The sequence below is a fragment of the Pelodiscus sinensis genome, chromosome 3, assembly GCF_049634645.1.
Source record: "Pelodiscus sinensis isolate JC-2024 chromosome 3, ASM4963464v1, whole genome shotgun sequence".
Taxonomy (NCBI): domain Eukaryota; kingdom Metazoa; phylum Chordata; order Testudines; family Trionychidae; genus Pelodiscus; species Pelodiscus sinensis.
The window spans coordinates 110573199-110588734 of NC_134713.1; the positions used below are offsets into that span (position 1 = coordinate 110573199).

General features: G+C 42.4%; 1 protein-coding gene across 2 annotated transcripts in view; it reads right to left on the reverse strand.

The window, feature by feature from the left end:
- NOX3 (NADPH oxidase 3) overlaps window positions 1-15536 on the reverse strand; it is a 412418-nt gene that overhangs the window by 2395 nt on the left and 394487 nt on the right. For both annotated transcript variants that reach the window (XM_075924491.1, XM_006114980.4), the window contains 2 exons: window positions 7123-7269; window positions 6506-6630 (listed from right to left, as the gene is read on the reverse strand). In XM_075924491.1, the coding sequence (XP_075780606.1) occupies window positions 6506-6630; window positions 7123-7269 (272 nt within the window). The remainder of the gene's footprint in view (window positions 1-6505; window positions 6631-7122; window positions 7270-15536) is intronic.

Here is a 15536-nt window from a genome sequence, read left to right on the forward strand (position 1 = left end):
GGTGCCACAGGACTCCTTGCCACCATTAGAACAGAAAGCTAAATTTGCAGCAATGAGGTGCAACTGATGATTACTCCCAATAAACTTTCTCAAAGGAATGTGTGAATGCGGTTCAAGTGAATTTTACCACAAAAAAAGGAAGTTACCTTGTGCAGTAAAGACAGTTCTTTGACATTTGTGTACCTGTGAGTCCTTCACTGTTGGCGTCGGGCTCATCCCATGCCACAGATCAGGGATTTTTTCTAGCAGTATCTAGTTGGGCCATGTATGTGCAAGAGTTCACGCCCTTGGAGTTTGCGCACCTGGCCAGACACCCCTCAGTTTCTTTGTGAATGCCCTCTTACATGAATGTCAAACTGAAAAAGAGGGGAGGAGGGTGGGTAGTGGAGCACTCATTTCAAAGAACTGTTGTTATTGCACAAGGTGAGTAACTTCCTTTTCTTTTTCAAGTGATGTCCCTGTAGGTGCTCAACAGTTGGCGATTACCTAGCTGTACCCTAAAGATGGAAGATGGGCTTCAGTAAGGTTTTTTTATTCAGATGAAAGGACTCCACTGGCTGCCACAGAGTTCATTTCCATTTGTGTGGAAATTGCATAGTGCCTCCTGAAAGTGTGGTTAGAGGAGCAGGTAGCGGCATGGCAAATATCCTTGAGCAGAACTCCCTTCAGGAAGGCTGCTGATGTTGCCATTGCTTGAGTGGAGTGCACCTTAGGGAGCATAGGAAGAGGTGTACCTTGGAGGGAGTAACACTGGATGATACAGGATGTCACCAGTTTTGAGACCCGCTCTGATGTGAGAGGCATTCCCCTGGAATGCTCAACCAATGAAATGAACAGGCTCTGTGATTTATGGAAGGGTCGAGTACAGTCGATATAGAATGATAATGCCCTTCAGATATTCAGAGTGTGTAGAATAGTCTCTTCTAGAGAAGTGTGAGGTTTTGGGCTGAAGGCTGAAAGGACAATAGGCTCATTGATGTGGAAATTGGAACAAACTTTATGTAGGAATGAAGAGTGGGGGAGTAGAACCACCTTGTATTTGTGGAATCCAGTGTAGGGAGAGAATGCTGTGAGAGCAGCAATCTCACTAATTTGCCTTGTTGATTTGATGGCTGTTAGAAACACCATCTCTATTGTTAGCAGGTAGAGTGAGCATTTGGCCATTGGCTCAAATGGTAGTCTGTAAAATGCATAGAGAACTAATTCTAGATCCCACATGGGAGAAATAGGTCTACATAGTGGATTAAGATTATGTAGCCCTTTGAGGAATCTCTTAAAAATCGGATGAGCAGATATAGAGAAACTGTCAATTGTAGGGTGAAATGCTGCAAACGCAGCTAGATGCACCCTGAGTGATGAAACTGATAAACCTTGTTATTGCAGAAAGATAATGTAGTTGAGGATCATGTGGAGAGGTGTATATGAGAGGTGGATATCGTTTCTCTTACATCAGGCCGTAAACCACCTCCACTTATGGAAGTAAGTTTTGCGAGTGGTCTGATGTCTCCTGTGGAGTAGGATGTTTCTTACTTGTGAACACTTCTGTTCTGCCTCTGAGAACCAGAGAGGAGCCACGCCATCAGATATAGTGGCTGTGGCTGTGGCTGGTGAAGGGTGCCTCTGTTCTGCGAAAGGAGGTCTGGGTGGGTCAGAAGCTGATAGGGGGGTCGGAAAGACATCTGATAGAGATAGGGAAACCAGATCTGCCTGGCCCACACCCAGGCTGTGAGAATGACTAGGGCCTTGTCTGACTCTATCTCGTGGAGAACTCTGAGGATGAGTAGAATGGGAGGAAAGGCATAGAAAAGGTGAATATTCCATGGGATAAGAAAAGCATCTGCTAACGATCTGGATCCTATGCCCACCCTGGAGCAATAGAGGGCACTTGGTATTGTGGCATGGCACAAAAAGGTCTATCAATGTCCAACCCCATGAGTAGAAGACACCGTGCAAGACCCTGGTATGGATTTCCCACTCGTACTCTATTGCAAACTTGCAGCTGAGTGTATCCACAATAACATTCTTGACTCCAGGAAGATGCCATGATGGTGATATTGTTGTGGATATACCAGTTCCACAGGCATACCTCCTCCACACAGAGGGCGGGAACATGTACCTCCATGTCGATTCATGTAAAACATCATAGTGACATTGTCTGTAAGGATGCAGACGGTAAACCCTGAATGTGATGGCAGAAGTGACTGCAGGTGTTGTGCACAGCTCAGAGCACCAGGAGATTGACCGGAGCCTGGATTTGTGAGCAGATCATTTGCCCTGAATGAAGGGATGCTGAAAATGGGTGCTCCAGCCAAGGAGGAATGCATCTGTGGTAATGTGGCTGGATGGTTGTGCCTGATAAACTAGCAAGGAGGTTCCCTGGATCAGTCCACCATCATGACGCTGAAAGGATACTTATGAGAACTGGGACATGTCTGTGCACCCAGTGTTTGGATAGGGCATAGAGGGAGGCAAGCCAGTTTTGAAGGCATTGGAAGTGTAGATGCATGTGGTGGATGACATATGTTCTGGTGGCAATGTGTCCCATAAGTCAAAGTCAGATAAGTACTGGGATTGTGAGGCTCAATGTCATGGTTGAAACCAGGCTTTTTATTGCATCGAAACATTGATTTGGCAGGTGCACGTGTGTCGTGGTAGACTCGAGACATGCTCCTATGAATTTTAGGGATTGTGTTGGGCAGAGGGTAGACTTCTGTTTGTTGATAACGAGGCCAAAAGATTCAAAGAACCCATTGGTGAAGAAAAGCATGTCTCTTGTGGCCTGCTCTGAACAGCCTCGAATGAGGCAATCATCTAGGTATATCATGATGCCTTGGCAACAAAGGTATGCTGCTGCTACAGCCAGGGTCTTGGAGGAGACACTGGAGGCAGACGAAAGCCCAAAAGGCAGAACTCTGTACTGGAAATGATCTGAAGCCACTGTAAATTGGAGGAAGTGTCTGTACGTCAGATGTATATAAAAATACGCATCTTAGAGGCTGAGGGCTGCAAACCAGTCTCCCTTGAACAGTGCAGGGATAATTGCCATGAGTATGACGATCTTGAAAAGCTGTTTATGGAGGTATTTGTTTAGATGGCAGAGGTCGAAGATGGGTCTCCAGCCACCTGTTCTTTTCTCCATGAGAAAGTAATTTGAGTAAAATCCCCTACTTTGATATTGCTCAGGTACCCTCTCTATAGCTCCTATATATAGGAGCTGGTATGTCTCTTGACGGAGCAGCATTTCGTGAGAGGATCCCTGAAGAGGGACAGGGAGGATGGGGAGGTTGGAGTAATGGAGTATCTGCACTTCACTATCTCTAGGACCCAGTGGTCCGCAGTAATTGCTGCCCACTGGTTGTAAAAAGTGCGCAAATGGTGACAGAATATGGCATGTTGGAAAGTCACTGGTGAAGTGGAGAGGTCATGCAGGCCCTCGACTAAAGCCTCAAACCTTCTGCTTAGAGGCTTGATGGCTGGATGAGTGAGTGTCATTGGTGCGTCTGTGCTGGTTTCTTGGCCTGGAGCAATTGTTGTCGAATGGCCTTTAATGTTGTTGCCTGCCAAATGTGAAGTCTCTATGTCTCTGGTAGGGAGCATACTGTCTCTTTCAATATGGGGGTGTATACATCCCTAAAACGCATAAACTGTTCTTGCTGGAGAGAAGGACTTCATCCGTTTTCTCCTCAAAGGGCTTAACTTTGTCAAATGGCAGATCCTCCACTTTGGTCTGGAGCTCTTCTGAGACCACTGCTGCTTGTAGAGCGGATGAAATATTTCTTGTCTGCTCTCTTGTTGGTTGGTGGAGCTGTGGCTGGTGTTTACCAGACCTCATCTGCTGATTCTAGAATTGCCTCATCTAGGGGTAGTGCGATTCTTGACTTAGTGGAAGGATGAAGGTTTTTCAAAAGTTTATGTTGTTTATCCATCACCTGTGATAAAACGTCCTCCTGGATGGCAGCAACCCTTTTGAACAAGTCCTGGAATTGCTTCAGGTCATCCATTGGTGACAGATCATCGGGGATAACTGCCTCATCTGGTGATGAGGAGGATTTATTAGCTGGCGACACATCAGGTTGGGGATGTCAGGGTCGTCGATGATCTGTCCCTCCTCTGTGTCCATGTCTGTAGTTTGGGAGGGAGAAGTATGAGGATGAACACCTGTTGGCTGGTATGGAGACCAGTGAGGTAGATGATGTGGGTGACAGGACCAGTGAGAATACCACGGAGGATGGAGAGAATAGCATGGCTGGAGACTATCATAGAGTGAATGCACTCTGGTTGGATAAGAGTGCTGGGATGAAAATATGCTCCGATTATCACCTTTGTAGTCACTATAGTGGGACAGTACTGGCAACTGTAGTGTGGGAGGAGAGCCCCGAACTGAGAAAGGGGGATCAGGAGTGGCACCTGAAAGAATAGGCATACAGGGACTAGAGCTCAGTTCCTTATGTGGCACTGGTGGATTATATTCTTGCATGTGCGCAGCAGGGCAATGACAGCTAGGAGCCGGTTCGTGCAGTGCCGGGGAGTGCGGTGCCAATAGAGGTGGCATCAGTGCTGATGGTGATGGCACCAACTTTGGACTCGGTGTGCGTGGCACTGGTCTTGCAGGAGGAATAACAGGTAGTTCGAAATAGGGCTTTATTTCGAACGCCCGTTTCACTGCCGCGTGTATACGCCGCGGGCAGTTATTCCAGGCTTGTAAATTTAAAAAATGGCACCTGGCCGGGAAGATGCAAATCAAGTGTGGGATATTTAAATCCCAGGCTTGATTTGCAATTCCGAATGCCTACATTTGCAGCCCTATTCCGAAATAGGCTACGAGTGTAGACTTACAGACTAACTCGGCTATCCCTCTGAAGCTTTTATATATTTATAGTTACTCATATTATTTGTTTGCTCCCAGTTTACCAAGCGAGCCACATCGCTGTGCTCCCATGACCTGTTATCATTACTTACCGTTCCCTCGATTTTTTTCTCTGCATATTTATCAGTGATGATCTTTCATTGATAAATAGCATAGGGACAAAAACTGATCCCTGTGGGGCCCCGTTAGAAACACCTGGTTGATGATGTTTCCCCATTTACAATTACATTTTGAGACCTATCAGTTAGGCAGCTTTCAATCCATTTAATGTGTACAGTTAATTTGATATAATTCTAGTTTTTTTAATCCAAATGTTGTACAATACCAAGTCAAATGTCTTATAGAGTCTATTATATTAATAATATTAATTTTATCAACCACACTTGTAATCTCAAAAAAAAAAAATCAGAGTACTTTGACCAAATCTGTTTTTCAAAAACCCACGTTAACTGGCATTAATTATAAATCCCTCCTTTAATTCTTTAATTGTGTCCTGTATCTGCCACTCCATTATCTTGCTTTGGATCAGTATCAGACTGATAGGCCTATTATGACCCAAATTCAGGTTCTCAAAACTTCAGTGCTGGATTTTTAAGAAAGTATCATTGCATTCAGGACTTCTCTTCATTATCGTCTACATTCTGCATGAAAAGCGGCACAGAAAATGCCCTTTTTTGAAGTTTTTTCACTTTACAACTACGTTTTGAAAATTAACAAATAATAAAGCTTAGACTGCAAGTTAAATTTGACTATAAGGCTAAATGCTAAAGATATGATTAGATAGTAGCAATATTTCAAAAACAATACAAAAGAAAAATTATATTTTTTACAGTCAGCCATTTGCCTATTTTTCCTTATTTCTTGATTTGTTTTCATTTTTACTTCTATCAACTGGTTTCTCTATTACTATTATTTTTGCATTTTTATGATGTTTTTGTAGCTTCTCTTCCACTTCTAGGATTTTAGTTTTTCATTCACAAAGATTTTTTTCCTTTTCCTTTCTCAACCCTTTCTCCTCCACAGGCCTTTGGCCTGCATTAACAGATGAATATTCGGAAATGGAAAAGAATCACAAAGAAAGAGTCCAGAATTTTCTAACATTGAACACAAAAATATTTCAGATTCTTTCTTCAAAGGCTTCCAGGAACAAAGAACCTTTTATTATACCACTAGAAAATTCACCAAGTTCAAATGAACTGTCTTTGCCAGCAGAGATGAACTAATAACAGAACAGCACAGCCTTGCAAAAGTAGCCAAATATGTTGGGAGAACAAACATATCCTTGACATCATAAGAAAAAAAAATCACAGTTTATCTCTTTAATAACCATCTTCAAGGGAAATTAATGTTACTTTGTCCTTTGTGCAGAACAGTAATTGGATTGTGTGTTTCAATTATATCTGGCAAAGGCCAGGATATTGAAATACTTATAAATATTAGATTTTCTTATCCAAAAATTAGATTTTATTGGCATTCTCTTTCTGAGATTTCTTCATTAAAAGCTTCATTAAATATAAATCTTCTTTCCACAGGCAAAAAACTAAATTATTTTAAAAGGGTCATTTCAAAAGATTTGCCCTCCTGCTGTTTATGTTGAGAAAGAGTTACATAATAAGGCTAGAAGTTAACCTGCCTTACCTAGGATGATTTTCTGCTATTTGCCTGAACTCAGAGTCCCAGTTCGGCCTTCCATAGAAAGTCTTTTGTCTCAGACCAGTAATTACATCCATCTTTTCGTCATCATGTAGAGCTATATAAGTAGCCTAAAGCAACATTTACAGCAAAACAATCAGTCATTTTGGAATCAACACTGTATATACTGAGTAAGCTGTAAAGTGATAATTCTCTCTCTGAATAAAAAGTGGACATATACATTATTCAGGTGGGAGAAGGACATAATTATCATGAGAGGGTAGCACTTTGGAACCTAAAAAGATGGCAGGGGAAGGGTAGCATTTTCAAAAATGCCGAAGTGTCTTAGAAACCTAAATTCCATTTTTAAAGATGATTTAGGCACATAAGCATCTAAGTTATAGTGACTTTCAGTGAGACTTAAATTCCTAAGGCCCCACTCCTGAAAGGTATTTACGTGCCTTTGAGGATCTAGGCCTAAATCACTTTTGCAAACAGGTCTTAGATTTCTAATTTACTTAGAAGCTTTTAAACGTTTCGAGTATTAAATAGATAATATGCTGGTGACATGCTGCCATACTGGAAAAGTAAGGTATGTTAACTCAAATACATTTCATTAATACCTGACTTTCATCCCAGCTAGTAAGAAATATATGATAACTTAGAAAATGGGGTTTCCCTTTCTCAGCCATTTGTGTTTCCAGCAAGACTAGGAGATCAGCAAACCACTCAAAGGCAGATGGATCTCGGCAAGTCCAATAGAAATAAACCTGTCAGGTAAAAGAAAGGAGATTCAACGAGGCACAAGCTTTCAACAAGCTTTGTATAAAGCTCTTAAATTATTTATGTTGAGATAAGTGGTTAAACTTATAGCATGCTACTGTACTCCAATGGAAATTTAAACATGATCCCATCTATTTTTGACATTGTAGAGTTTCTTTATGGTTTAAAAACACATTTATCTTCTTCTTCAAAAATCTGAGTGAATTTAATTATTAAAGTATTAATCCAAACAGGCAATATGCAGCCATTTAAGTCTGTCAATGCATCTCAACACTGGTTTACAAAACTTAACTCTGCATTTTTTTAAAATAGAGACTGAAATTCCTATGAAACTCTGGCTATGTCTACACGACGGAGTTTTTCTGGGATACAAACTCTGCCGCATCCAGGGAACATGTCTGCTCTTCTGCTTTTTTTTTGCGGAAGAGCAGACACGCTCTTTTGGAAGCCCTGTCCTCCTCCTCACATGAGGAAGAAGGGCTCTTCTGAAAGAGGAGGCTTTTCCGAAATTTGGACCAGTGTAGACTGGCCAAATTTCGGAAAAGCCTCTTCTGAAAAAACTATTGGAAAAAGGTATGCAAATTGCAGAGCGCAATTTGCGTACCTTTTTCTGATAGTTCATTGTAATATAGACATAGCCTCTGAAGTGACTTCATGATATGATCAAATTGGGAGTAAGAGAATATCACAACACTCAATTTCATTCATCTGCTAAGAAAGGTATTCTACAGTATTTTGTTGAGATTCTTACACCATGTCCATCACCGTGAAAAGCTTGTGAACTAGTCCACTATCTCCTTTTGGTCTTAAGGTTGCCTATACTGTGTTGAGTTCAGCATTAAACATCTATACTCCTAGACAGAACTCTTAATTAAATTCATTATGGGTCTCCATTTGTTATAAGTGGAGGTGATAGTGCCACTTACGATTAAGGTTGTCAGAAAGTCCCATTATAATATTTTGTTTTCAGTTACTTATAATGTTGCAAAACTTTACCATTTGGACTGAAATTTTCATTGCTGTGTGTTTGCCTTAGAATGATTTTTTTAAAAATCCTAATCTGAGACTAGAGGAAAAATACGTTTTGCCTTGTTAAAAATTTTGTGAGAACTATTCTTTGTAATGCTACAGTGCCCTCAAGTTACAGAACAGAGATTTGAAATTTGGCAAGTGAGTGGCTTTTGTGTCAGGAAGGTACATTTTGTCATCCTGTGACAATCTGCCTAAATTTGTCCAAGTTATAAGCCTATGAAAAAAATCACTGAGATTTTGAAAACACTGAGAAGAGCATCACTATAATTTTAACAGCTGAAATCCAAAAGATGCCAGCCTCTGATAACTCCCACAGATGAACAGATTGAGTATGTCATGTGCCTTCTCTACAGAATGATTGTTTGTGTCCCATACAGCAGCTACATGCAACCAGGCTGTGCATGTGCCATCCCCACAAAGCAATTGAGCATGCTCTAGACCCTCACAGCAATTCTGTGTGTCAGGAGTACACATGCACTGCTTTCACAGAGAAACTTAGTATGTGCTATCCCCTCACAGTTTCTACATATGACTAGACTATGCATGCATCATTCTCACAGAATAACTGAGTATGCTCCAGGCAAGAGGTACAGGAGCGAAACTGGACTTTCCCCTGTAATTGCCGTGCCCATCTGCTGCAGACTAGGCTAAGGCCACGCACTGGAGCTGAGAGAAAGGTGCTTTGCTCTCACTTGCCCTCTTAATAAAACCTAGACAGCACAGAAGCTGTCTGATTCAAATGCAAAAGAAACAAAAACTGGACCAGGCGCAGGGTATATAGGTGTCTGGGACAAAAAGGTAGTGAGACTAGAACTAGCTAGGCAAAGAGAGCAAGACTGGGAGGCAGGGAAGGAGAGGCTGAGGTTGTCTAGGGAAGGTGATTGAGATTGGGAACAAATGAGAGAAATGCATGGCAGAGGAAGGGGATTGCAAACCTACTGCCTGGTGGTGGAATAATAGGGACATTGGATGAAAAGATAAGAGGAAGTGGGATTCAGAGCCATTGAAGGTTGGAGGAGCTTGAGATTGGATGAGGTGCTAGGTATTGGCAGCCTTGCAATCTTCAAAATGTTCTTTGAATGTAATTATTTGTGTAATCTCTCTAAGTATACTAGACACTTTACTAATCCATCAGAAAGCCAGTTATCTCTCTCAAAGAGTATACAATCTAAGATATAGGGTCTGGATTATGGTTATTTGCAAAACCTTAACTCTAAATATCTGAGACCTAATTTTTTTATTATTACAGCTGTTTTTACATGAATATAATCCCATTGCTTTCCATGGAGTTGCTATGACTTACACTGGTGTGTAAATATGATGTAAATCAGGCCTCCTGGCAGTATAACATTTCCTTTTGGTAATTAACAACAGTTTACTATTAAGTTAATCACTATGTACAATATTTACATGCTTATGCCTCTCTTTACAAAGTTTTTGTTTGAGAATTTTGAAGTCAGCAGTTGCTAAAAGCACCCAGTGCCTCTGAAAATCAGACCACTGAAAAACATCACTATGTATTTTATCATAGCTATTGTGACTTCACCTGAGAAACTGTCCCCACACTTTCTAGTTTATCATCTAATGACTCACTCCTTTTCAACAACTCACCTTACTAAAAAGTATGGCTAGTGCAGATGAGAGGGGAAAAAAGGGGAGAGGACCTAATTTCCCAAACCCAATATACTGAGCCAAATTAATTCCTGCTGTAGGTCCACTGAAGCTGTGCGAATACATTTATTAAAATTGTAATTTGTTATAAATGAGAAATGTTTGTAATTAATTAACACAATTTCTCTTCACAATGAATATGTTTCCACAAATGGAGTCCTGAGAAAGAAGGAGAGAGAAGCTGGTGAGGAAAGTTGGCCCATGGAAAAATGAGGCTATGAGGCACACAGTGGCCTAGTAAAATAAAAGTAATAATGGTAAATATTATTTATAAAGAGCCATTCGTTGTATCCACTGAATTCCTCTGGGCACTTCACAACATATTTTATATATGACTCAAATACAATGAAAATAGAGTAAAATTCACCCTCATTAATACTGCAGAATGAAATTATCCAGGAATGGTATATTTCTATAAGTGATATTCTGCATTTTGTATTTTTATTGTAGGGATCACAGTATTAACTGCCTATGCTATTATTTAGGCTCCTCGAATAAAAAAAAACCTCAGCCTCTCATTAGATTTATGTTTCACTAATCCCCACCTACCTCACATTCATCAACTTGATGGCTTGCACAAGTAAACGGCCTTAAATTTTCAAAGTGCTCTTTCTGCAGATTGAGTTAGATGCAGTATTACTATTAATCAGATCTGTAAGGTAGGATTTTGAGTAGTCTCTTATTTTAATAATGCACCTATACTCCACACCCTCTTCAGCCTCACATATTTATCATTCATTTTCCTGTGCCTTACACTTGGCATAGTAAGCAAGAGCAGAGAGTTCTGCTCTGTCTCTCATATAAGGTGCATGCATATACTCCATAAAGCAGCTTTCGGCACAGTGCAAGTCATTAATAACTACTCCTTGATGAACATTCCCTCTCCTCCCACATCTGAGAGTACAGGCGAAGGGAGTGGAACAACAAATTAAGCTTGTACTCAGGTGACATGGTAAGAATGACTCAGGGGGAGCAAAGGAAAAATGTTCATTTGCTCTTAATGCTGTTCTCAAATGTTTAGGATGTGGGCTATCCCACATCTGCTTCTGCGTGGCTGGGAAGGAGCCCACCACCTAAGTAATGTCACCCCTTTGGGTTACAGGGAGTAGTCTGGTACTGTACAGATTGGACCTCCCTGATCCAGCACCCTTGGGACCTGATCCTACTAGACCTCGGATGTTGTCGAAGCAGAGAGTGCTGGATTTAGGAGGTTCAACCTGTAGTTATCTCTGTTCTCCACATTCAAAAGGTGAGGGTCCTGCATAGGGGCACTAAGAAGACTGTCAAGAATTTTAGCATTTGCTCTTATAGTCATAAAAGATGTTTCCAAAAAGCAACTTTGACACAAGGTTACATTTGATAACATAAGCTCTGCAGTCTTTCAATATTTCCAAATAATTGTATTTTGCTGGAAAGCTTGTGGCCTGATTAGGTGAATCTTAAACAGGGAACAGGAGGATACAGCTGTTTGTCACAGTTAGAATCTGGGTTAACCAATGGAGTTTCATAAATTACAACCACAAATTTCTGAAATTAAGGCTAGTGCTATAAAGAAGAAACCAGCCTTTGCATAACTAAACTGAGTGGTAAAACTTCAGCCATGAGTACTGGAATGCCCCATGCAAATCCTCAAAAAAGGAATAGGAAAATTATACTCTACAGCTTCTGATTTGCTGTGTTTTTCAAATTATACAGCTGTCTACATTATGCAAACTATGAATATTTGTATCAACTATATGTGGGCAACACTAAGAAACTTTAGTTCAGTAATATAAATGAAAGCTGTACTCAAATCAAAACAAAGTTGTTCAAAAAAAGAAAAATCCTCTTATTTATTTCCTTAGTAGATATTTCTATGGTACTTATCACTATATAAGGAGAATGCTATCTACCTCAAATTATGTGTAATTATGTCACAAATGGAAGCTTTTTAGCCAAGGGGAAAAAAGAGTTATTCTGAGATTGTCACTCTCACTAACATGACTGATAAAAAATTCTAATAATAGTTTGAACTTCCATTGCCCCTTCCAGCCAGATCTCAATATGTTTTTCCAAAATTATTGAATTTAGGCTCACAACACCTCTGAGAAATATGTATAATTATTCCCATTGTACTAACGAGGAAACCATGACACAGAAAAGTTACGTGTAAAGTAGAAATAATAGTATAGGTTGAACCTCTGCAAACCAGAACTCTCTGGTCTGGGAACATCTGTAGTCCAGAAGAACCATGGATGTTCCCGAACTTGAGAGTCCCGGTGGAGGGCTGGCAGCTGGGCAATCCAGCTGGGCTTCCAGGCGGAACCAGGAGTCCACTGAGCCCCAGTAGGATGCCTAGCGGGGCCATAGCCTGGCTCACAGCAGCATTGCTGCCTGGCAGGGCTGGGAGCTCAGTGAATGTCAGTTGGGCTGCCCAGCGGGGCTGTAGCCCGGTGCACAGCAGTGGAGCTGCCCAGCGGGACCAGGAGCCTAACACATGGGGAGCTGGACTGCCCTGTTTAGCAGGGAAAGAGGAGGGAGAAACGGCATGGCAGTAGGGCTGGCAGCAGAGCGGGGAGCCAGCTGAGAGGCCAGTGGCCAGCCACAGCTGGTGGGGCCAGTAACAAAAGGGCTAGAAATGACTTCCCCTGGTTCTGCAAAATCCCTCATCCGGGAGTGGTCAGGTCCGAAGGGTGCCGGACCAGGGAGATCCAACCTGTACTCCTGTTTCTCACAGAAGTCCTGTGAGACTTAATGCAAAAAAGCCATTGAGAGTGTATATTAATGGGTCAATGGGGTAGAGTTAGGTTCCTTTAATCTTATGCCTTAATACATCCCAAAAGGCTATCACATTGTCTAGTAAATACCTAAAAAGTGACTTACTGCTATTAAAGCATGGTGTATTGACAGTCTTCTTCAGGGGTGGACAATAATTTTTGGTGGGAGGCCACTCCAAGATTTTGGAAAGAGGTCAAGGGCCACACTTTGCTGTGGAGGAGTTGTGGGGTCTAGAGTGGAGGTTGGGTGCAGAAGGATGCATGTGGGATAAGGGGCTGGGGTGCAGGAAATGGTGTGAGGTCTGCGAGGAAGTTTGGGCAAAGGAGGGGGTTGTGTCCTGGGTCAGGAGATTGGGGTGTAGGGTCAGGGAGGGGGTTTATGTGCAGGAGAGGATTCTTGCCTGGGGGAAGGATAGTAGGAGGGTTTGCAAAATCTGGGAGGGAATTGTGACTTGGGAGAAGGGGAAAAGGGGTAGCAAACTGCAGAGGATTTGGATGTGACCTGGGGTCAGAGGACTGGGGTGCAGGGTCTGGGACGGTGTTTGGATGCAGGAGAGAATTCTGGCCTGGGGGAGGGATGCAAGAGGGGGTACAGAGTCTGGGAGGTAGTTGTGACCAGAGGGAGGGAGGTGCAGAGGGTTTGGATGATGATGTGGGAGAGGCAGACTCTGGCTGGGAGGCGCTTACCTAAGTCTGCTGCAGCCCCAGATCACTTAAAACTGAAAGCTGCTACCTCCACATGGCTCTAAGCTCCGGGAGGAGGAAGAGTCTTGCGCTGCTCCCATCCCCCAGGCCAATCCCTCAGCTCCTGTTGGCTTGTTGTTACCAGGACCTGAGAGATTGGCTGGGGTCAATTTCTATTGGGTGGTTGTTTCTGGCCAATAGGAGCCAAGGATTGGGCTGGGGGGCGGGGAGATCTCATTAAACTTCCTCCTCCCCAAAGATCAGAGAGACACACAGACTAAGCTTTAACCTGTGCAGCTGCATACCTAAGGACTCTGGCAGGATGGTCCGTGGGCCGGATCCGGTGGCTTGGTGGGCCGGATCTGGCCCCCAGGCCGTATTTTGCTCAGCTCTGGCCTACTTGGACCCCTTCCCACCTCCTGCATTCCCAGAAACCATGCTGCTCATTCAGTAGCAATTTGTCATCAAATAAATCACCTTGGACCTGCATTCAGGTCCCTGTGGGTGGACACTTACACTGGTTTTCCCAGAGATATAATTGCAGGCTTTGACCCTAAATATGAAACACTGAACACTCCCTGTTAAGTTTTTACATTAGAAAGTGAGTTAAAATGGATGGAAGGGCCATAAGCTTGTCCCTCTGAATGGGGAAGGAACGGTTTATACCTGCTACTTTCTTTCAAGTGTCTCACTCTCCACTTTCACCCCATCTGTCTCCTCTTCACCCTATTCTCATGAGGCGTTGCCATATTTTTTACCATTATTACAACAAATGATAGTTCAAAACCTCTGTTGTGTTCCCTCTATTTTATTTAGAATCTGCCTGATTTTGCAAGGTGGGAAAGTCACCAGTAGTTGCTAAGTGTAGCTTACAGCACCACAACAGTTTTCCTGAAAACTGCAAGTTAAACACAAAAAGCCTCCAGGATTGATTAGAAGGGATTTGCATGTACAAACATGCTACTTTTTGAAAGGAATCAATTTTGGTCCGTACCAAAAGTTAGTTTTAACTCCTTTTTGCATGGGACACACTTGCTGTTTAGTCACCAGGAATGGAAGCTCTATCTAATTCCTTAGTTTTACTGCAAAATTTTTAATTAACTTCATTTCCTCCCACCCAAACGTTACAATGATTTATGAGAATTTTCATTGCAATTCAGTTCCTGAGGAAGCTAGGTAGAAAGAGGGAAGAAGTGAAAGAAACAACTCAAGGGGGAGAGGGACAGGTGTTTGAGGGGAAGGAGGAAGTTAGTTACAGGTTTAGCTGCTTTTGCATGCAGCTCAAATGTCTATGAATTATTAAAAGTTGACTTTAAAAACAGAGTGCATGTTGAGGTTGGAGCAGACAATTTAAAAAACACATTTCCATCTTTTTATTCCTCTGTGAATTAAATATCATGGGTGAAAGGTTAACTATTTATTTGAATGGTGAGATCCCAATCCATTGTCAGTATAGTTCGAAAAAAAATCATGAAAGAAAGTACAATGACAATACAAATTGAACAATGGGCCTCCAAAGCCGTACTCTTAATAATCTTTAGTTTCAGACTGACAGACAGAAATCCCTATACACTGCTGATGGGAATTATTTACAATGAATGACAATATGGAAGTGTGATAGGGTACACCAACTCCACATGGAAGAGCAAGGGACTAAGAAACAGCTTTGGGCTCTGGCTGCTGTGCCCAGTCATACCTGTAAAGCCTGCGCAAGCTGCAGGCATGACTTAAAATAGGGAAGGACAGCTCCCGGAAGGCAGAGCAGTGGAAGGGATCAGATGACTGTTCCGAAGGGGAAATACTGCCCAGGAGCTCATTACCTGAGACCTGAAAACTCAGACCTGTGAGAACACACAAAGTAGAGGCTAGTGACTGAGTATGCATGTCAGAGACTAGACAGAAGTGATTTCTTCCAGGGAGCTGAAGGAGGCCTGGGTAGAAAGTGGTTTGGGAAGGCAGCTACTTAGCACGCTAAGGGACCGATTGGAGCTGCCCACCATTGGGCCCTGGATTGAAGGCTGGTGGAGCAGGTGGGCCGGGGCCTCTCTAGCTACTCCAGGAAAACCGTCACAACAATAAGAACCTTCTCCTAGGTGAGAGGCCAGCTGGAA